This window comes from Oncorhynchus tshawytscha, linkage group LG12 (genome assembly GCF_018296145.1).
Source record: "Oncorhynchus tshawytscha isolate Ot180627B linkage group LG12, Otsh_v2.0, whole genome shotgun sequence".
In the NCBI taxonomy this organism is placed as follows: domain Eukaryota; kingdom Metazoa; phylum Chordata; class Actinopteri; order Salmoniformes; family Salmonidae; genus Oncorhynchus; species Oncorhynchus tshawytscha.
The window spans coordinates 56,731,891-56,756,086 of NC_056440.1; the positions used below are offsets into that span (position 1 = coordinate 56,731,891).

The window sequence follows — 24,196 nt, forward strand, 5'->3', positions numbered from 1 at the left end:
CCTGACGTCTTTGAATGGGCTCTACAGTGAGAGAGAATAGAGAGTGGACAGCAAGTGTTTTGTGCCCCTGCTGTGTGTGAGGAAAGCCCATACTATGACATGCTGCTGGACGTTGTACTGCGACATTATTTAAGTGGAGTGGCTTATCTGATTCACTCTTTTTTTGTGTGTCACAGCTGCCACCCCCTCAATGCAAAATTGGATGGTGTTCAAAACGGAAGACTGTGTGAAGGTAAAGCTATGAACATTTATGATGTGTGTGTGTGTTAGGGGTGTGAACGTTTAAATACAATTGGGATCCTTAACACATAACTGAACATTTTAATCACAGTGCAGTTATCACAAAACATATGATTTTACATGTTATAGTCTAACTAGACGATAGGCTATAAAGGCCTCGGGAAAGTTGTGTAATTTAAATAAAACCAGAAAGGATGATATAAACTTTAGGCTACTTTGGTGAATTTGCGAGGCATATTAGATAAGACATTGAAAGATACAGATAACCAAGACATACAGTGCGTATTCAGGCCCCTTGACTTTTTTCACATTTTGTTACGTTACAGCCTTATTCTAAAATGGATTAAATATTATATCTTTTTTTTCAGTAATCTACACACAATACCCTATAACGACAAAGCGAATAACAGGTTTTTAGGTTTTTTGCAAATGTATTAAAAATAAAAAACATACCTTATTTGAGCTACATCCTGTTTCCATTGATCATCCTTGAGATGTTTCTACAACTTGATTGGAGTCCACCTGTGGTAAATTCAATTGATTGGACATGATTTGGAAAGGCACACACCTGTCTATATAAGGTCCCACAGTTGACAGTGCATGTCAGAGCATAAACCAAGCCATATGGTCGAAATAATTGTCCATAGAGCTCCGAGGCAGGATTGTGTCGAGGCACATATCTGGGGAAGGGTAAGAAAACATTTCGGCAGCATTGAAGGTTCCGAAAAATACAGTGGCCTCCATCATTCTTAAATGGAAGAAATTTGGAACAACCAAGACTCTTCCTAGAGCTGGCCGCCCGACCAAACTGACCAATTGGGGAGAAGGGCCTTGATCAGGGAGGTGACCAAGAACCCAATGATCACTCTGACAGAGCTCTAGAGTTCCTCTGTGGAGAAAGTTGTCCTTCTGGAAGGTTCTCCCATCTCTGCAGCACTCCACCAATCAGACCATTATGGTAGAGTGACCAGAGGGAAGCCATTCCTCAGTAAAAGGCAAATGACGGATCACCTGGAGTTTGCCAAAAGGCACCTGAAGACTTAGACCATGAGAAACTAGATTCTCTGGTCTGATGAAACCAAGATTGAACTGTTTGGCCTGAATAACAAGCATCACGTCTGGAGGAAACCTGGCACCATTCCTACAATGAATCATGGTGGTGGCAGCATCATGCTGTGGGTATGTTTTTCAGCGACTGGCAGACTAGTTGGGATCAAGGGAAAGATGAACAGAGAAAAGTACAGAGATCCTTGATGAAAAGCTGCTCCAGAGTGCTCAGGACCTCAGACTGGGGCGAAGATTCACCTTCCATCAGGACAACGACCCTAAGCACACAGCCAAGACAACGCAGGAATGGCTTTGGGCAAGTCTTTGAATGTCCTTGAGTGGCCCAGCCAGAGCCCGGACTTGAACCCAATCGAACATCTCTGGAGAGACCTGAAAATAGCTGTGCAGCGATGCTCCCCATCTAACCTGACAGAGCTTGAGAGGATCTGCAGAGAGGAATGTGAGAAACTCCCCAAATACAGGTGAGCCAAGCTTGTAACATCATACCCAAGAAAACTCAAGGCTGTAATCACTAAAAAGGTGCTTCAACTAAGTACTTAGTAAATGGTCTGAATGCTTATGTAAATGTGATATTTCAGTTATGTTTTAAAAATAAAGTGGCACAAATTTCTAAACCTGTTTTTGCTTTGTCATAATGGGGAATTGTGTGTAAAATTGATGAGTAAAAAAAACTATTTAATCAATTTTAGAATAAGGCTAATGTAACAATGTGGAAAAGGTCAAGGGGTCTGAATATTTTCAGAAGGCACTGTATGCACACCTCTCTCCCACACGCTGGCTCGCCTGCTCTTTCTCTTTGCTAATGATGTGAGATACAGCATACCATTTGCTAGATGCAGCTTTTGATTGCCTAGTGCAATAGTTCTGACTTTGTCTACTTGGTGTCCGACCTGCCTATACTGTGCCCCTCCCCTCTCTCATCGTCCCTCGCTAGTTTGCTTTGAAAGATGCGAGCGTATGTGTTCACTCATCCCTTGGAAAACAGTGTGCACAGTCATTTTTAGCTTGGACTTCATGCTAGTTAATGCTGCTTTCTCTGATCTTTACACCACACCTACACACACACACACACACACACACATACAGCACCCCGAGCTTGGCACACTCCCCACATAACACGCACACCCCAACTTAGCTGTCACAATCTTGACACTCAGCGATAGGTGTCAACACCGGGATGTCGACATGCAAGGAGTCGAGGAATCAATTATTTTGGAGTCAACTTTCCACCTCTACGTCCTCGCCGTTACCAGTTGGAAAAATGAGAAAGACAAATGACAACAGTGAAGTCCTGTATGGCCGTACATAGAGAAGTTAAACGAGAAGGTGGTGAAATGCAAACTTTAGTGGAATTGAGGTACGGTAATGGTAGTACAGGTGCAAAGCCTTAATCATCAGAAAGGGACGCACCAGGAGACCCAAACCTTTGCTGGCAGCAGCACAGCTGCATTGTGAATTCACATGGAATTTTAATGACATTTTCTTGTCGTTTTTAATGGGAACCTGCGAAAAGATTGGTTGTTTTAAACTTAAAAAATATATATATTTGTCACGTGTGTGTGTATATACAGTTGAAGTTAGAAGTTTACATACACCTTAGCCAAATACATTTAAACTCAGTTTTTCACAATTCCTGAAATGTAATCCTAGTAAACATTCCCTGTCTTAGGTCAGTTAGGATCACCACTTTATTGTAAGAATGTGAAACGTCACAATAATACTAGAGAGAATCTTTTATTTCTCTCATCACATTCCCAGTGGGTCAGAAATTTTCATGCACTCAATTAGTATTTGGTAGCATTGCCTTTTAAATAGATTAACTTGGGTCAAATGTTTCGGGTAGCTTCCCACATTAAGTTGGGTGAATTTTGGCCCATTACTCCTGACAGAGCTGGTGTAACTGAGTCAGGTTTGTAGACCTTCTTGCTCGCACACGCTTTTTCAGTTCTGCCCACAACTTTTCTATGGGATTGAGGTCAGGGCTTTGTGATGGCCACTCCAATACTTTGTTGTCCTTAGGCCATTTTGACACAACTTTGTATGCTTGGGGTCATTGTCCATTTGGAAGACCCATTTGCGACCAAGCTTTAACTTCCTGACTGATGTCTTGAGATGTTGCTTAATTTTGTCTCCCCCATGATGCCATCTATTTTGTGAAGTGCACAAGTCCCTCCTGCAGCAAAGCCCCCCCACAACATGATGCTGCCACCTCCGTGCTTCACGGTTGGGATGGTGTTCTTCAGCTTGCAAGCTTGCAAGCCTCCCCCTTTTTCTTCCAAACATAACAATGGTCATTACGGCCAAACAGTTTTATTTTTGTTTCATCAGACCAGAGGACATTTCTGAAAAAAGTACCATCTTTGTACTTTGCAGTTGCAAACCGTAGTCTGGCTTTTTATGGTGGTTTTGGAACAGTGGCTTCTTCCTTGCTGAGTGGCCTTTCAGATTATGTCGATATAGGACTCGTTTTACTGTGGATATAGATACCTTTGTACCTGTTTCCTCCAGCACCTTCAAGGTCCTTTGCTGTTTTTCTGGGATTGAGTTGCACTTTCGCACCAAAGTACATTCATCTCTAGGAGACAGAACGCGTCTCCTTCCTGAGTGATATGACGGCTGCGTGGTCCCTTGGTGTTTATACTTGCATACTATTGTTTGTACACTTGAACGTGGTACCTTCAGGCGTTTTGGAAATTGCTCCCAAGGATGAACCAGACTTGTGGAGGTCTACAATTTCTTTCCCTGAGGTCTTGGCTGATTTCTTCTGATTTTCCCATGATGTCAAGCAAAGAGGCACTGAGGTTGAAGGTAGGCCTTGAACTACATCAAAAGGTACACCTCCAATTCACTCAAATGATGTAAATTAGCCTATCAGAAGCTTCTAAAGCCTTGACATAATTTTCTGGAATTATCCAAGCTGTTTAAAGGCACAGTCAAACTTCTGACCCACTGGAATTGTGATACAGTGAAATAATCTGTCTGTAAACAATTGTTGGAAAAATGACTTGTGTCATGCACAAAGTAGATGTCCTAACCGACTTGCCATAAAAATTGAAAAACACATTTTTAATGACTCCAACCTAAGTGTATGTAAACTTCCGACTTCAACTGTATGTGTGTGTGTATGTGTGTATATATATATACAGGTTTATAAACTAATAATTAAATGTTCAATGTGAAGTGTTTTGGAACTGTCTACTTTAACGTCCACCTTTACTCAAGGTGATAGATAACATCTCCATTTTTACAGTGTTCTATGGCCTGATGCCATGTCATTGCTTTGTTGTCAGCACAACTTGATTTCACTGTCACAAGTCTTTATGTTGACATATTAGTATTGTTGTTGAATGAAGGGATAAAATATCCTTCTTCCAGGCTGAAAGCTGTCCCGGACTGAGCTTCCGACAGAAAGGATCAATGATGGAATTACAGACCCTCCAAGAGGCCCTGAAAGCGGAAATACAGGTTCATCAGGTAATGGGACTATGCGTTACTCTGCTTTTCTGCCATTTAGCCACCATTTGTTTACTTCCTTAACCTGGAATGTATCATCAGAGGTGTTTTTTTGGGAGGAGAGTTGATGGAGTGAATTAACAAAAAACCCAACCATATTCTGTTGCACAGTTTGGGTCTTTTGTTGGGTTTTTTGTTAATTCACTCCATCAGATTCTTGCCCTCAGACTGCTGCATGAATACTTCCTCCTTAGACTCATCCTATATGTCTGCTTATCCACCGTCCTTCTCTACTCTGCTTCCCCCAGCCTCTTCCTTCAGCGATTGTCCTTTTAAGTATGGTTTAGGTCAGAAAAATATACTTTGTCCTGTTAATGTATACTCTACACTCTTAGAAAAAAAGGTGCTATCTGGAACCTGAAAGGGTTCTTCAGCTGTCCCCGTAGGAGAGCCCTTTGAATAACCCTTTTTGGTTCTAAGTAGAACCATTTTGGATTCAATGCAGAACCCTTTCCAAAGAGTTCTACATGGAACCAAAAAAGGGTTCTCCTATGGGGACAGCTGAAGAACCCTTTTGGAACACTTTTTTTTGTAAGGGTGTATGTATACTCTGTAGTCTTATGAGTTGTATTTTCCTGCCTTCCATAATGTTTCTGTTTTGAGGTTTGGTGCATGATACACTCCATCTGGTTCAACCCAAATGCAGAAACCAGAAACATGAAGAAAACTTATCCCCACACATCTATCACTAGCCAGATGTGCTCCTTTATAGAAACATGTGTTCATTGCTATGAGACTGATCACATTCGAGAGACCCACATGTTCAGTGTAGTCTGTATAGTGCTCCTATTCGCAACCACTGAATGTACCTCCCAGTGTGGCCCATCCAGTTGAGCATGAACCTCCTTGTTTGTCTGGGATGGATTGTACAGTGGGGAGCCATGAATGTGTTCCAAGGTTGCAGTATTGGAAGGTGCCTCTGGGGGCCACTGTGTCTACAGTTTGTATGGCTGTGACAACAAGAAGGCATTAGGTACTGCAACGTTTAAAGGGGGGGTGAGCGAAAGGAGCGTTCTCTTAGGAAACATGTAAAAACCTATTGCAAAACCTTTTCTCAAACCATTACGAAGCATGTGACATGTTAGGAACAAGTGGCACAGCCTCTCTCATAGTAATATATTATGTGTATCAATGAATTTGTTATGTGGTTGTTGATAACTTTCTATGATTTCTCTCTCACAGAAACTAGTGTCCCAGATGAAGCAGGATCCACAGGTAAGCCCCTCCTGTCTCCTAGGCAGTTGTACCAGATTGCTAGGCCCAAATACAGTATACTTTTTGGGGTTGACATTAGTTTAATTACTACAGAACAGTTCCGTCTGTTCAGAGGTTTTCAATCTTTTGAAAGAATGTAGTATCCCTATTACTCAGTCTACACAGTTGAGAAATAGGATCAAATCAAATCAAATTTTATTTGTCACATATACATGGTTAGCAGATGTTAATGCGAGTGTAGCGAAATGCTTGTGCTTCTAGTTCCGACAATGCAGTAATAACCAACAAGTAATCTAACTAACAATTCCAAAACTACTGTCTTATACACAGTGTAAGGGGATAAAGAATATGTACATAAGGATATATGAATGAGTTATTTAAAACAGCCTAAGAGGAAAACCGGATAAAAGGCAAGATATGATGTCCTTGTCACTGGGGCTCAGAGGTTTTAGATGTGCTCCAAATTCCACCTCTTTTACTTCACGCTGTCAATTTTGAGAACAGCCTTAAACTCCCCAGAGCTCTTCTATCTCTGTAGTATCCGCCCACCATACTTTATCATCCTGCAGCCCTTTTACGGGGACTCTGCTGTAGCAGCAGCCCATCCCACATTTCAGTGGTGTCCCTACATCCCAGCTCTGAGTTGCCCCTCATGTGGCTGACAGCTGTGGCTGTGGTAGCCCAGTGACGTGAGGAGAGTGGATTACTCTTTCCACCTCACTTCGCTCGTCCCGTGGAAAACGGTGTGCACAGTCATTTTTAGCTTGGACTTCATGCTAGTTAAAGCTGCTGTCTCGGCTCTTTTACACCTACACACACGCACACAAACACAGCACCCCGAGCTTGGCACACTCCCCACATAGCACGCACATCCAACTCAGCTGTCACAAATGAGCAGTTCTTCACAGCTATGTATAAGGGAGCTATAACAAGCTTGTTGCTATCTTTTTTTTTTTCTCTTTTTTTTTTTGCAGAATGCTGATTTGAAGAAGCAGCTCCATGAACGTCAAGCAACGATCACAGCACTGAGTGAGAAGCAGGTAGGCAACTGAAACGGGAGAGGAGACCTGTGGGTGGCTCTGGGATTTCGTGTACCATCTCACTGGCACACACCAAGGTCTTCCCCACTCTTACATTACTGCACTGTGTATTAAAATGCTAGAGGTTCTTCGCATGACAGAGCCTACTTTCACTTCCTGCCAGAGCTATCCTTTCTTTTTTTCTCTGTCTTTGTCTTTTTCTTGAGTAGGCCTAGACAAGTCAATGTGGCAGATCTAAGAGTCCTTGCATGGCACTGCACATGATGGATGATTTTTGTAGAGTTGAGGGTGTGAGCCTGGGATCACTTTGAGTTGGGTTTTGTCTCCTGCTTGAGGCTAAGGGCTTAGAGTAGGTTTCTGACTGATCCAGTTTCATGGTACGAAAAAGCAGCACTCTCTGACGCTGTTAACATTCACATCCATTGACAACCATGGGATAGGCAGAGATAAGAGTCATTTGAGACTTTAACAGTTTATCAGACCGATGTACAGCAGTGGTGTAAACTACTTAAGTAAATATACTTAAGTACTACTTAAGTCGTTTTTTGGGAATATCTGTTAGTGATGAACCGATATGACATTTTTGTCCGATTCCGATATTTTAGCAGCCTTTTTAAGCATTCTAGTACAGGTAAATAGTTAAAACACACAAATGGACGCAGCAGTCTAAGGAACTGCATCTCAGTGCAAGAGGTGTTACTACAGTCCCTGGTTCAAATCCAGGCTGTATCACATCCAGCCGTGATGTGATAGGGTGGCGCACAATTGGCCCAGCGTCGTCCGGGTTTGGCCGGGGTAGGCAGTCATTGTAAATAAGAATTTGTTCTTAATTGACTTGACTAGTTAAATAAAGGTTACACACACACCACACTGACCAAAAAGTTCATCGTTGGCATTTACGTTTGTCCCCATTACCAGTAAAACATAATCAAACCTATTTCTTTCACTTACTTGCTGTGCTGTTTCATTGTTCAGTCGTCACATTCTCAATCAGGATTTCTATGGAATGGCATTTGGGTCTTTGCGTGTCAAAAAATATACTATTTAACACGATTTGGCATGTCCAATAACACAATTTGACGTGTCCAATAACATGATTTGACGTGTCCAATAACACGATTTGACCAATCAGGACCTGAATATGACTGCACGCCGCATAATATTTTAACGCGTTCATTAACGTTTTACGTAGTTATTACACATTGATTACACTATCACTCGTATTTCATATTTCACAATGATTCATCGATACATATGCTATGATGCTGGTAAAGTTGTCTTGGCACCTACAGTGCTAGTCATAAAAAATCTAGCTAGCTCATGGATGCAAACAATGTTCATCCCCAAAAACATAGGAAAACGACATAATCTGTTTACAGTAGCTTTATAGTTAGCTAGCTAACAATGTCTACACTGTATTTCGGATCAATTTGATGTTATTTTAATGGACAAAAAATTAGCTTTTCTTTCAAAAACAAGGACATTTCTAAGTGACCCCAAACGTTTGAACGGTAGTGTATATATATATTTTTTTGTTGCCAACTTTTAATTCATTACATTCATAAAGAAAACGTTACATTTTGACAGAAGAACCGTCCAATTCACACACTTATCAAGAGAACATTCCTGGTCATCCCTACTGCCTCTGATCTGGCGGACTCACTAAACACAAATGCTTCATTTGTAAATGTTGGAGTGTGCCCCTGGCTATCCGTCAATCTAGTAGTATTTTACTGGGTGACTTTTACTTGAGTCATTTTCTATTCACTTTTTATGGCTGCAGGGGCAGTATTGAGTAGCTTGGATGAAAGGTGCCCATATCAAACGGCCTGCTCCTCAGTCATAGTTGCTAATATTTACATATTATTATTATTATTAGTATTGGATAGAAAACACTGAAGTTTCTAAAACTGTTTGAATGATGTCTGTGAGTATAACAGAACTCATATTGACAGGCAAAATCCTGAGTTGAAATCAAAACAGGAAGTTAGAAATCTGAGCTTGTGTGTATTCACCAGAGTCCGAAATGAAATCCCCTTGAGATATGAATGATGTTGCACTGCCTAGGGGTTCCACTAGATGTCAACCATCAATAGAAATTATAATGAGGCTTCTATGTTGTTGTGGGAGTGAATGAGAGCAGAATATATCAGATGTCCATCAAGCAGCCATTTTGTGATTGCGCTTTTTCCTCATGGTAGTCACTTGCGTTCCATTGCTCACGATGACAAGAAGGAATACTCCGGTTTTGTACTTAGTTTGAAATGTTTCTTTGACCGGTAATATCGCTTTTTGAAGTTTTTGTCCGATATAACGCTGACCAGAATTAGCGTTTGGATATGTATACCAAACGCGCTAACAAAAGAAGGTATTTGACATAAATAACAGACATTTTTGAACAAAACAAACATTTATTGTGGACCTGGGATTCCTGGAGTGCTTTCTGATGTAGATCATCAAAGGTAAGGGAATATTTATCATGTAATTTCTTGTTTATGTTGACGCCATCTTTGCGGCTGTGGTGTTTTTACTTTTGAGCGTTGTCTCAGATTATTGCATGCGTTTCTTTTTCCGTAAAGTTTTTTTGAAATCTGACACAGTGGTTGCATTAAGGAGTGGTATATCTTTAATTCCATGTGTATAACTTGTATTATCATCTACATTTATGATGAGTATTTCTGTTGAATGATGTGGCTATGCAAAATCACTTGATGTTTTTGGAACTAGTGAATCTAACGTGCCAATGTAAACTCTGATTTTTTAAATATAAATATGAACTTTATCAAACAATACATGCATGTATTGTGTAACATGAAGTCCTATGAGTGTCATCTGATGAAGATAATTCAAGGTTAGTGATTAATTTTATCTTTATTTCTGGTTTTTGTGAATGCTATGTTTTGCTGGAAAATGGCTGTGTTTATTGTGGTTTGGTGGAGACCTGACATAATCGTTTGTAGTGCTTTCGCTGAAAAGCCTATTTGAAATCGGACACTGTGGTGGGATTAACAATGAGAATAGCTTTAAAATGATATCAGACACATGTATGTTTTAGGAATTGTAATTATGAGATTTCTGTGGTTTGAATTTGGCGCCCTCTATTTTCACTGGTAGTTGTCATATCGATCCCGGTATCGGGATTGCAGCCATAACAGGTTTTAAGGTACCTTTTACTTTTACTCAAGTATGACAATAGTGTCCTTTATCCACCACTAATATACAGTATATTTGTTATTGACTTACAAGTACAACTGGCATGCATGCAGGCTAGTGTTTAGTGAATTTGCCCCTCAACCAACCATTAACATATTCTTGTAAGAGGCTTTGTTTTGGTGATTTGAACTGAACCTGGCTTTTGGAGATGATGTTTTTCCTCTTAATCACTTTGCTGCATATATACTTACCCAGTTATTGTGGATAGGTTAAGTCTTGGGAATGACAAAGGTTTCTATTGAACCCTGTTTACAATGTCCCTCGTGTCTCGTTTTCTTTACAGAAGGGGTGTGATTTCTGTAGACGTGTCCCATTTCTTTCCGCCTGTCACTTATCGATCGTCCTCTCTCCAGGCCCTTTGTCGGCTCAACCAACGAGGTTTTTAAAACGTCAAATTTAAATGCTGTTTGAGAAAGGGCCCGTATTCACTTTCAAACAGAGAAATAATTGGCATGGTATTTGTGCAGAGGTCTGCACTTTTTTGTACCTTAATTGAGGCTGTTTGTGTTGCTGTATTAGTTTTGAGAACCCTTAAGCTTTATGTTTGTTTAATGGTTTGTGCTATGCGTGTAGTTGGTCATATACTCACTGTGGATGCATGGGTATCTGATCTGAAGAGTAGTTTAACACCTATTGAGAGTTGTTATTTGAGAATCAAGGAGAACATTCTACTGGAATTAGCATCAAACCTGCATCCCCATAGTCCCATCCAGACACTGCTTGTGGCGGTGCACTTTCTCAATCTATTCTTATTTCCCCCCCAAGATATGCTTATTAATACAAGGTTGCTGTTGGTCTCTCCTGTATTCACTTTACATGGAGTCAATGTCTTCATTATTTAACTTACATGAAATTAATCCACACCTTGCGGCTCCGCAAGGGAAACATGTTTGAAATATATTTGTCACTCGTGTGTGTGTGTGTGTGCACGTTAGTGCTAAGCGATTAGTGCTTTTAGATTTTTGAGGTTGGTTCTGTTTCAGTTCGATTATATATATATATATATATATATATATATATCTATCTATATCTATATATATCTAGATAGATAGATATATCTATATATAGATAGATATATCTATATCTATATATAGATAGATATAGATAGATATACACATCTAGATATATATATCAGTTTTCGGGTTTCGATCATTAAAAAAAAACATTCAATGCATTATTTTGGTTGAATGCGGTAACAACACAGAATAAGCCATTAATAAAAGGCCCATGATGGTAGTGACTGCCCATTACTGCTGATCACATATTAACCATTGTTTATTCACCTTACTTTAATTTCATAAAACATTTGTGTTTTTTACATTTGTTTTATTTGATTTTGCTTTATTATTGCATTTCTAGTCATCTCTGTAGAACTGCCTGTACTGTGACAAAGTCACTATTTTTAGTAGTTCTTTAAAGTAAATAAGTCATACTGAATACCAATTATCAACCACTTAGATCAGGGATGGGCAACTGATTAGGGATGGGCCAGTTCCCGACTACACAAGCGGGTCCCGATCCAGAATTCTAAATTAATGTCACGGGTCGAATCAGATATGAATCTCTCGAGGTACGTGTAATTTAAAACGACTTTTCCAGAAGGACCCATATAGTTAAAAACCGCGACTGCTGCAGTAGAGAGAGCGAGAGAGAAATTGTATAATTTATGTTGCTGCTCTTTGCTTTTCACGTAGGTGGCACGTGTTGCTTGTTGTTGTTGTTGGCCAATCATAAGCCATCAAAAAAGACAATAGGCTAGTCAGAGCCTCTGTGTGGGGCATAAGTTAGGAGCTATCTATTCAATGGAAGATGGAATTAAAATGATGGAATTGGAAGTTTAAGGAGAAGGATTGGCTACAACGACCAAGAGCCAAAAGGTAGGCTGCTACTACTATATTCTGAATGGAGTTGTTGTTAACTGTAGAACAAAAAAAGCACATGCAACCTTAATTAGCCTACCTAGCTAGCTTAAATATCTTCTCCCGATTTGAAGACAAGTACTATGTAATCATATTAGATGATGAATAACTTAGTTGTGGCAGTCTACTATAGCGTGAGCTGGCTTGGTTGGTTGCAAGTCTCATCTCTCCCTTCCTCCTCTCTGTGTATGAGCCTACACACACAGCACGGCCCCTGCTAGAGCGTCACTTCTCTCTACCTCCTCTCCCTCGCACTTTATCAGCTCCGGGTAATAAAGTGGCATAACATTTTACTTTTCTGCTGCTTCCCTCACTCAGATCGGACTGGGTCTGGATCCAACCAGGACAATATGGAATGAGTCTAGTTGTCCTCAGGTCCGTCTGGAATGGGTCTCTATATTGTAAAAAATGTACTTATTCATATTGGGTCCGATTGGGAAAGCCCCAGGTCCATTTCAGAACGGGTCCAACTTTTTTTGGACCAGTGAAGGCCTCTAGTTTCAACTTACTGTTGCAAGTTAGAATAGTAGCATACACAAGGTGCAATTTTGAAATGTGGCTGTCCATTAGCAGTTTTTCCTCTTATGTCAGTCACTGATAGTCACTCAATTTGCCCATGTCAGCGAAAAAATGTTGATTGGTAAGTCAAGTGGCCAGCTATCTAAACTTTGTAATCATGGTCGAATTACCAGCCTGGGGACCCCCATTTGATTTTGTTAGTCAGCCTCACTCAAATGTCATAAATAACTGCAAACATTTCTCTCCACCCTATGGCAAAATGTGTAGTATTTCAACAAACTTGCTTTAAAACTACTACATTTTCTCTATGTCCCGTGGCAAAATGCGTAGACTTGTACAAAATTAACCTTAAAACGTAAACATTTTCTCCTCTGTCAAGCAGGAGACTACTAAAATATTTAGCTTGCAATGCGGTAGGGGGGGTATTCACATGTGGGTATGTAGTGGACGTCACACTGTGAGTACCACTTCCTCCCGATTCGGCGCAAACTCTGGACCTCTGCCTTGCTAGCACATGTAATCGTCCTCCCTCAAGTGTCTTAGCCGAACGCGCAACCTCAAAAGCTAGCGAAAGAGGCAACACAAGTGGGACACAAGGCTGAGGAGTAAGTTTCACACGTGTTCATGTGCTACAGGTACGCAGACCTGCGAGCAACTGCGATCCCTCATGAGGAGTTCCGTTTTTAGTTGCCCATCCCTGACTTAGCTCATGTATTTTCAGGTAGAGATATCTCGTTAAGCTCTCTGGGATATGTGGGACGGTAGCGTCCCACTTGGCCAAAAGCCAGAGAAAATGCAGAGCGCCAAATTCTTTATAAATTCCTATAAAAATCTAACTTTCATGAAATCACACATGTAAGATACCAAATTAAAGCTACACGTGTTGTGATTCCAGCCAACATGTCAGATTTTAAAAAGGCTTTTCGGCGAAAGCAAACAGTGCTATTATCTGAGGATAGCACCTCCATAAACAAAAGAGAACATATTTCAACCCTGCAGGAGCGACGCAGAAATAAAAATATAAATCATGCCTTACCTTTGACAAGCTTCTTCTGATGGCACTCCAATATGTCCCATAAACATCACAAATGGTCCTTTTTGTTCGATTAATTCCATCCATATATATCCAAAATGTCCATTTATTTGGCGCGTTTGATCCAGAAAAACACCGGTTCCAACTTGCGCAACGTGACTACAAAATATCTCAAAAGTTACCTGTAAACTTTGCCAAAACATTTCAAACTACTTTTGTAATACAACTTTAGGTATTTTTTTAAAGCAATTATCAATCAAATTGAAGACGGGATGATCTGTGTTCAATACAGGAAGAAAACAAACTGACGCTAGCTTTCTGATCATGCGCCTCTATCAAACAGTACACATGAAGTGACCCTCGTTCAAGATGGCCGTACTTCTTCAATACACAAAGGTATAACCTCAACCGATTTCTAAAGACTGGTGACATCCAGTGGAAGCGGTAGGAACTGCAACCAAGTCCCTTAGAAATCTGTATTCCCATGATTCAAACAGTTTTAGAAACTGTCAGTGTTTTCTATCCAAATCTACTAATAATATGCATATCTTATCTTCTGGGGATGAGTAGCAGGCAGTTGAATTTGGGCATGCTTTTCATCCAAAATTCCAAATGCTGCCCCCTATCCTAGAAAGTTAAACAACTGCTCTCTAGCCGTCTCGATTGCACATTCTTCTGTTTCTTCTCTCTCTCCGTGTCTTCCCCACACTAACGTAGCAAGCGTAAAAGAAGTAGGCGCTCAATGTATTATGGTCTCTGTAGATAATTACCATGTTTTCTGCGCTAAACTATGTAGAATATAGGCCTTTTGGAAAATACAACTCCATACTACATCGCACAGTGTAGGCATAGCACTCTCTATACTGTCTCTTGCTCGGTGCTGAAAGACAGGACACCTTCTGACGGAGTGTGAATAATACCAGGTTAATTTAACAAGGGTGGCAGGCTGCTCAGGCCAAGTATTTCAGCAGCTCAGCTATGAATTTTTAAAAGTGTTTTCTGTAAATTCACACGAGCAGCCGATTTATATTCTATGACGTGTGGGGCCTCCACTAAGTCGATGCCGGATGAGCGTAGCTTATCACAGGAACGATTAGATTATCATTCCATAGAGCATTTACATTTTTTTATCATACTGAACTACTCGTTGTCTGTATGAATAGAGGTCCTTTGAGAGGATTACTTCATTTCAGCACTATGTGTGATAGACAAATAGTCAATCTTGAGGATTTTCCGCTGAAATTAGTCACACCAGTGTGCTTTTGGCCACACGACCTCCACCACTGCATTGTAACCAGAAAGAATGAAATATTTAAGCACTGACTGAAGGTCAGGTTGGTTGTGTGTGTGGAGAAACCTGCAGGCCATTTCATGGACCTGAGCTGTTTTCATCTAGTTTTTCACACTCTTCGAGAGGATTCTAGCTGACTTATTTGCTGGACTGGCTTGATTGGGAGTTAGATACTGCAATGCTCTTGAGGAATATAGTTTTGACATAAGTTGTGTAACACAGCATTTGACGTTCTGCTTATAAACGTATAAATCGTTATTTAAATTGTTTTGTTAACAAGCTTTTGAAAGGTCATTATAAGCAATTCATTCTTGTTAGGACCTTCGCTTAGCCCCCATAATGCACGGATGACTTATTTTATGAGTGGAGAAACTTTTCCGGAAACCGTTTAGTTAAAATGTCCTGGACGATTAGCGTTCCACACATCAGCAGTTTTCATTATGTGGACTGAAAAGATGTAAACTCTCTCTCACAATTAATGAAAAGGCTCAACTCTGGGGATGGTACCCCCATCGGGGCTATGGAAGCAGCCATGCTGTGCTTCTATAAGTCATGCTGCAATGATCCAGCCGTCGATTTCAGACTGGGTTCTTCTTTAGCACAGTTGAAAACCTTTTAAAATGTGTTTAAAAAAAAATTGATTCCTGTATTTATTTTTTTCCCACTAACTCTCCCCTGTCCCCCATTTACAGTATTTTTTTCCCACACTAGTCTCTCAGCACTGTATCTATGTGTCAGTGTGAAGTGTTATAATCAGAGTTGACAGCACAGTTCTTTCAACATTTTGATAAGAAGTAACAAAGTAGTAAAAAACAGACAAAGCTCACTTCTTGGAGTTAAAATAAACTGCCATGCATTTTGCAGGGGTCGATACTAGGACCTGTTTTTCTACAATTTTTTATAAACACTATTGGGCAATCTGTTAAAATGTTTACATTTCATGGATATGCTGGTGATACGATTATGTATGCAATTTCCCCGACTGCTGCCCTGGCTGTGACAACGCTACAGTCTGATTTTGCAGCTGTGCAGGAAGCTCTCCAAATAATCTCCAGAAGATGTTTTGATTGGATGCTTTGAAGTCCCTAGGACAATTCAGACAGCTGATTTATTTTATAATGAAGAATGTGTTTGTTTTAAATTAATGTGTTTTTGTATCTTAATGTGTATATTGTCTATATTTCTGTTTATCTATACTTGCCTGTTTTTGTATGGTGCAGGGCTCATTTGTGAAAGAGACTCTAGTCTCAATATGACTTCCCCGTTGAAATAAATGGTAAATAATCTGAATATTTCTCTGAAAATCCTTTTTACTCTGGATAAGGAAAGTCGCTTTTCGTTGTTATTTGTAGAGACTCAGTAGCTTGTCTTTCTGAGCGTTATGGTAGTTCTGTTGTCGAGTTGACATTTTATTGGCTTTTGAGAGGTATACCGCTGAGGATGGCCGTGAGAATAAAAGGGGTTCAACCACTGGTCAGATCTGGCCTGATAAACTTGGGACACATGGGGGCAGAAAGTGCTGAACCTACCTTCTCTGATAATGTACTCCAGGGAGACTGTGTCAGTGAGCTGGTGTCTTATGTCTCTTTGTGGGTTGGCCCAGGATTTATCCATATTTTCAAGCAGGTTTCAAGCAGTAGAGGAAGATTCCAGCATTCTGTATTTATGATACTATGTGGCGGTCCCTTCCTCTTAAGAGGTGTGCTATTCAATTTGGTCTGCAGAATTCAGAAGAAAAGGCTGCTGGCCCTCCTTTAAATGAGGGATCTCTATTGTCTCGGAATACCTGTCTGTCTGTGTGGCTCCCACCCCGGGATAATAAAACACCTTGAGCTCCTCCACTGTAGAAATAATGACCCATGGCACTGACACTAGGCACAATTGAATCAATTTATCTGCAGTCTGTCCTTTCTTTGACTGCCTCAATGGTCTGAATAGTACAAGACATTTTATGAGGAGAGGAACCCTGTGGGTCCAGAGAAATGGCACTGCGCTGGATGGTTGGGCTCGTCTCAACTGGCCTGCCCAGTACTGAATACAGGGGAATCCGACAGACTGGTTGTGACGTTATGGCTCACTGTAAAAGTCTCGCAGCTAAACAAGAAACCTCCCTTTTTAAGGACCCTGTCTTTCCAAGATAATTTGTAAAAATCCAAATAACTTCACAGCTCTTCATTGTAAAGGGTTTAAACACTGTTTCCTATTGTTTGTTCAATGAACCATAAACAATTAATGAGCATGCACCTGTGCAACGGTTGTTAAAACACTAATAGCTTACACACGGTAGGCAATTAAGGTCACATTTATGAAAAGTTAGGACACTAAAGAGGCCTTTCTACTGACTCTGAAAAACACCAAAAGAAAGTTGCCCAGGGTCCCTGCTCATCTTGCTGAACATGCCTTGGGCATGCTGTAGGCAGGCATGAGGACTGCCGATGTGGCCAGGGCAATAAATTGCAATGCCCGTACTGTGAGATGCGTAAGACCAGCGCTACAGGAAGACAGGACGGAAAGCTGATCGTCCTCGCAGTGACAGACCACGTGTAACAACACCGTACACAGGAACGGTACATCCGAACATCACATCTGCGGGACAGGTACAGAATGGCAACAACAACTGTCCAAGTCATACTAGGAACGCACAATCCCTCCATCAGTGCTCGGACTGTCCGCAATAGGCTGAGAGAGGCTGGACTGAGGGCTTGTAGGCCTATTGTAAGGCAGGTTTTCACCAGACATCACCGGCAACAACGTCGCCTATGGTCACAAACCAACCGTCGCTGGACCAGACAGGACTGGCAAAAGTGCTCTTCGCTGACGAGTAGCGGTTTTGTCTCACCGGGGGTGATGGTCTGATTTGCGTTTATCATCGAAGGAATGAGCGTTACACCGAGGCCTGTACTCTGGAGCGGGATCGATTTGGAGGTGGAGGGTCCGTCATGGTCTGGGGCAGTGTGTCACAGCAGTGAAGAGCAGTGAAGAGCGGATCTCAATCCCATTGAGCACGCCTGGGACCTGTTGGATCAGAGGGTGAGGGCTAGGGTCATTCCCTCCAGAAATGTCTGGGAACTTGCAGGTGCCTTGGTGGAAGAGTGGGGTAAACATCTCACAGCAAGAACTGGCAAGTCTGGTGCAGTCCATGAGGAGGAGATGCACTGCAGTACTTAATGCAGCTGGTGGCCACACCAGATACTGACTGTTACTTTTGACTTTGATTTTGACCCCTCCTTTGTTCAGGGACACATTGTTCCATTTCTGTCAGTCACATGTCTGTGGAACTTGTTCAGTTTGCCTCAGTTGTTGAATCTTGTTATGTTTATACAAATATTTACACATGTTAAGTTTGCTGAAATAAAACGCAGTTGACAGTGAGAGGACATTTTTCTTCTTTTTGTTGCTGAGTTTAGTTGCACTTTGCCATTTGTGAAAACGTGAGGAATAGAAAGACTGTATGATAATATGCTAGATAATGGAAGGACTAAACCATTGACGCCAAGGAAAAAACCTTTTCCCCATCTTTTGTCAATGCTTTTATTCTAAAATCTCACACATTATGAAGATGCAAATGGATTAACACAGACTTTCAAGCAGTGGAGTAAAGTTTTAGCAGTCTGTATTCTTGATACTATTATCACCCTTATATTGCTCTAGGGACACAGGTTTGCTAGTGGGGCATTTTTGGGCAGGGCTGTTTTTATGGCTACTTCAGGAACGGTTCAGGGCTGGTTTCAAGACTGGTGCAAGTTTGGTTTGGGCTTGGTTAATCTGGCACTCCGTCTGAGCTGTATTTGCAGGCTCTAACAAGAGTCCCTGCTGCGGGGCCCAGTTATTATCACCCACCGCTGCTCTTCCATGCGTGGAACAATTGAGTGAGTCTGGATGTGTGTCTCTGCTGTGTGCCCAGGAAAGACGAGGGAGGTAGGGAGGAGAGAGATGGGTGGGCATAAAAAGAGCTGAAAACTAAAGTGCTTTAGTGTTGTTGAGGGATGATTCACAGTATTGCCCTGAAATGAACCAAACATTTCCTGCATAGAATATATGGTTGTCCTCGGCTGCACTCTTCTATATGCAGACAAGTATTGTTTCACACAATTTCCAATTGAATATACATCAAATTAAGTTAATGTACCTTTTAATTATTACCACACTCTTGAGGCTGTACCACACATTAAGTTGTGCTTTCCCCTCCTCACACTTTGAAAACACACACAGTAGAGGCATACATATTACATTCAGCCCACCAGGTAGACTCCTATTTCTTCTGTGTTAGGTACCTGTGTTGGAGTCAGTCTGCACAGGGTTCAGTGATCACTGTTCCTTAGCAACAGGTGAGCCATATGGTCGTTTCTGGCACAGTCAGTCTTTTCGTGAGCAGCTGGCTAGAACTTTGAGGTTTTTTTGTTCTGCTGGCGCTTGTGGGGTGATTAGGGTTGCACTTGTGTCTGGTACAGGTGTACTGTATGTCAGTGATCTCCCGGTCACCTCCCAGAGTGCGCCAGCACATCTTCCGTAGACATCTAGCTCCGTCTCAAGAGGAGAGTAAAAGAGCCAGCCCCCTCGCTGACTTTTCCCACTTACAGTTCAAAGGTTAGTGGAGTAGATGCACCTCCATTCTACCCTACGGCCCCTTTTAAGAACACCCTCAACACTTTAAAAGCTAACGGGGGTAGAATGCATCTCTATCTCTATCAAATCTCTATCATTGTCTTTTCTCTTTAAACTGAAAAGAATCAGAAAATCCCTATTCCTGAGAAGTGCTGTGGCGTTGCTAAGTCACTGTTTTGAAAGGAGAGCGAGGGAGGGAGGGAGTGTGTGTGCCAGAAAGATGTGCTTTAATCCAGCAGCACGGTGCCTCTCTGTGTTAGAATGTCAGCTCCACTCTTCCACACAGATGCCCCCTGGCTCCTTGCACTGTGGTCTGGAGAGGAGACTGTGGCAGGCCAGAGGAGAGCAGGAGAAAGGGAGCAGCCTGGTTGGCTGTCACTGGGAGAGTGGGGCCCAACTACCATGCTGTCTGGGAGCCGTGTGGGGAGGAGTTTCACTAAGACATGCCCCCGCGCTGTTCCACTGCAGGTCTGTCCTGTCCGACCCCCCCCCCCGAAACCGCAAACTACAATCCGGGATAATCTCCTTGATGCCTGACTAATACAGTGAAAATCAGAAATTAGCCTCATAGACTCCCTCCTGGGGTGTGCTTTCCACGGCGTGTTCTTAAAACTAATGACCCCCACCTGCTAGTTCACTGATACTTAAATCTCCATCACCAATCTCTCGGTAGATTAACATTTGCTCAGGCTGAATAAGCCACCAGGCTCAATTGAAAGTTCCTCCAAAAACACATCCGAGTGCTATGTGCTTTATAGGACGCTTTGACGGTGACCACAGACAACGAGCTTGTTAACTATCTGGGTAGATGGGGATTCTGTTTTCTCTCATTTTCTATTCTGTACTGAGAAGGATTTAGAATATGTGTCATATGAGAAATGCTGTAGGTAAAATAAAAAATAATTTATTTGATAAATATTAGAAGAAAATTAACAAATCACCCAATTTTGTTAATACTATTTAGTTGCTTTATCTATATCAAAGCAGGTAAAGCTCTGCTCCTGGTGGACTAAGTAAATTGATTTTAGAAATTAAGTTTGAAGATTAAACACACATTCATGGAAATGCTAATCCTTTTCCTGCTCGGGGTGCAGTTTACATTGTTCAGCACTTTGTACTTTGAAAGTAGATTTGTATTCAGTGCCTTGCACTTCCTCCCACCCCGCTAGAGCGTATCTGCAGGGAGCAGGGCTGTCTGGATAGAGAAGAGGTTTTATACCTGCTTAACCCACTTTCACAGCGCTCTGTGGCTGACTGTGAGACTGACTGAGTAAAAGAGAGCAGCGCATACCCCATGATGCATGTAGTTGCTGAGTAAATACTTCATTCTGACGGTGTGTGTGTGTGTGTGTTAGGAGACTGTACAGCTTTTACTGTTTCCTCCCTGGGTTTTAGCTCTAGGTGTGGTGGGCTTGATGGGAGGGGGGGTATAGCTAAGTCTGCTGGGTTATGCTTAGCTTTAAGGCCGACAACACGTGAAAGTGCCTCCCGAGGTCAACCTCTACTGTGGCCAGCCATGGTTGCATTAATAGTAGTGACACGTATCTACCATGCACGTTCATCGGATGTAATTGATCAATTTCTTTTTTTTTTCATTTACTTATATGCTTGTGTATGCTTTTAGAGGCCTTATGATAATTACCTAAGCACCCTCTTGTTCAACCTCTCTTTTGTCTCCACTCCTATCTCTAAAATACAAAAAAAAAGAAGCTGCAATGTGTTTAACGTTCCCCCAGCTAATTGATATTAACGACTACCATTAAAGTACAACAGCATAGTAAATATCCCAGGATCCCTTACAATGCTTGATAATGACGCCATCCCGAGGTAGCTCTGACTTTAAACTCAGGCTCTTGTGAGAGGGAGATGAAACTGACGGGATGACCAGCTCTTTATTCCTTGTATTTGACCCTTTGTAAGAAATGTCTACCGTTTACTATTGTCAAGCAATAATGTAACTAATAATGTCAAGTAACAGAGTAGATAGAGATGGACGCGGTATGAAATTGCCACAATCTAGTGCAACTGAGGCGGCCTGGCTGCGTTCACAATTTTTATTTTTTTTTTAATCACACTCGTACTTACTGTAATATGCATTGGTCACTCTGCCTCCGTGAAGAGCGTTGTCTTGGCAGCAGAGTGTTTGACAGTTAAGGGAATTGACTATCACTTTCACTGTAACGGGTGATAATGAAAGGCACAGGGAAAGGGCAAACGGTGGAAAGGGGTTGTGTGGAGGAGCGACATGATGTCAGGCTAGGACAGGATCCCTGTTACTCTTTCATGTTCTCAGTATTTTGCCCCACAATCTCTGTCAGTTTGTTGAAAATGTGCTCTCGTTTTAGTGAAGGAGATATGACCTTGCCTTCATTAGACCGCTGTGGCGTGAAAATAATCTCATGACAATACAGCTCTACCTGACACTTGGTACTTTTGAATTGGCTGCGTGTGCGTAACTGCGTATATATATATGTGTTTGTGTATTTATGTGTGGCGATAGGATCTTTTGAGCGGTGAATAATTGTAGCTGACGCATTGCATCCTCCGGTGTTTATTACTCCCTCACGAATCTTTGCTGCGAAACAGAAGGACATGGACGACTCACTCCCTCTAACTCATGGTTTCCCAACCCTCTCCTCGGTGGGGCTCCCCCCGCCAGATGTTTTACATTTTTGTTTTAACTCTGAACTGGCACACCTGATTCAATTAGTCAAAGGCTTGATGATTAGTTGACTAATTGAATCAGGTGTGCCAGTAGGGTTAAAACAAAAAAATGTGAAACTTCTGGGGGGGGGGATCTTGTGTCCAACTGAGGACGGCAACAGGAGTCTACTGCAGCGGTAGGCAGTGCTGCGGGCACCTGAAGTTCCTCAGGCACTTCATGGTTTCGATTGAACCGACCTGGAAGACCAGGCGTGTTGAATTTAGGCCGTCACTAAACTGATCAATTAGCGGATCAATGGTGCCCAGTTGGAACAACCATCCTGCAGTACCTGCAACACTCCAGGAACAGGGTTGCCTACCCCTTGCTACTGTGTGTACAGCCCAATGTAATCTGTAGTGTGTGTGTGTGTGTGTGTGTGTGTGTGTGTGTGTGCATGCAAGCATGCCAGTATGTGTTACAATTACACACACTGGCTGCAGTAGGGAGGCTTTGTATGTGTCATGGATCTGCCCAGATGGAGCGAGAGGAGAGTGTTAATGTGTGCCTGTGGTGGGTTTAGTTCTAGCGTCGAGAGATAGCGAGAAAGAAGGGAGGGAGAGCGAGAGAGGGAGGACTGTGAGGCAAGAGGTAGTGTGAGAGGAATTTCAATCAAGGGCTCAACATGCTGTTTAAATACCATCAGCACAAAAGGGGAGGGGAGACTGTCGGGGGGATAAATCCTCACACCTGAGAGGCTGAGAGGAGGCAGGCAGCCCCAACCCCACCAGACCTCCCTCCACATGGCTGGGAAGCGCCAGATGTGCCGCTCACATTTCATCCTGTTTCAGAGGAAGATAAAAAATGAAAATATAAAAATGAGAGGGCGAGGAAAGCCAGAGTCAGCAGGTCTTAAGCCAATGATGATAGCTGAGTACCAATACACAGGATCTGGCTTTTATGGGAAGAGATGCATCTTGTTGATGGTTAGTACTGGATGCCATCATTTATAAGTCTGTTTATCTTGAAGTTTCTAGTTTTTATTGTCACATGCACAAGTACAGTGAAATGCCTTTCTTGCTTTCTCTTTCCCATGCAGTAATTTATATCAGTAGTAGTATAAAAAAAAGTAGAAAAAAACTCACAAAGAAAATAGAAATAAGGAGAACATAAGTAAGCTATATACCGGGTCAGTTCCAGGGTCAGTACCAATGTAATATTTATAACTCCCAAGTTAAATCAAATGTTTGGACTAGTAGTTTTTTTTCTTTGTACCGGGCAAATTAAATCAAGTGCATGTTAGTCATTTAAAAGTACACTGAACAAAAATATAAACGCAACATGTAAAGTGTTGGTCCCATGTTTCCTGAGCTGACATAAAATATCCCAGAAATTTGCTATACACACAAAGCTTATTTCTCGCAATTGTTTTGCACATTTGTTTACATCCCTAGTGAGCATTTCTCCTTTGCCAGTATACTCCATTCACCTGAAAGGTGTGGCATATCAAGAAGCTGATTAAACAGCATGATCATTACACAGGTGCACCTTGTGCTGGGGACAATAAAAGGCCACTCTAAAATGTGCAGTTTTGTCACACAACACAATGCCGCAGATGTCTCAAGTTTTGAGGGAGCGTGCAATTGACATACTGACTGCAGGAATGTCCAGCAGAGCTGTTACCTGAGAATTTAATGTTAATTTCCAACGTTGTTTTAGAGAATATGGCAGTATGTCCAACCGGTCTCCTAACCGCAGACCACCTGTAACCACTCCAGCCCAAGACCTCCACATTCGGCTTCTTCACTTGCGGAATCGTCTTGAGACCAGCCACCTGGACAGCTGATGAAACTGAGGAGTATTTTTGTCTGTAATAAAGCCCTTTTTGTGGGGGAAAAC

The 24,196-nt window shown here is 41.8% G+C and overlaps 1 protein-coding gene across 6 annotated transcripts in view; it reads left to right on the forward strand.

The window, feature by feature from the left end:
* LOC112264173 (PHD finger protein 21A) overlaps positions 1-24,196 on the forward strand; it is a 49,999-nt gene that overhangs the window by 8,277 nt on the left and 17,526 nt on the right. For 5 of the 6 annotated variants that reach the window (XM_042330830.1, XM_042330825.1, XM_042330829.1 and 2 more), the window contains exons 2-5: positions 177-232; positions 4,684-4,782; positions 6,004-6,036; positions 7,011-7,076. In XM_042330830.1, coding sequence (XP_042186764.1) covers positions 191-232; positions 4,684-4,782; positions 6,004-6,036; positions 7,011-7,076 — 240 coding nt within the window. In that variant the 5' untranslated portion in view covers positions 177-190. The remainder of the gene's footprint in view (positions 1-176; positions 233-4,683; positions 4,783-6,003; positions 6,037-7,010; positions 7,077-24,196) is intronic. The other variant, XM_042330828.1, reaches the window with a different exon arrangement.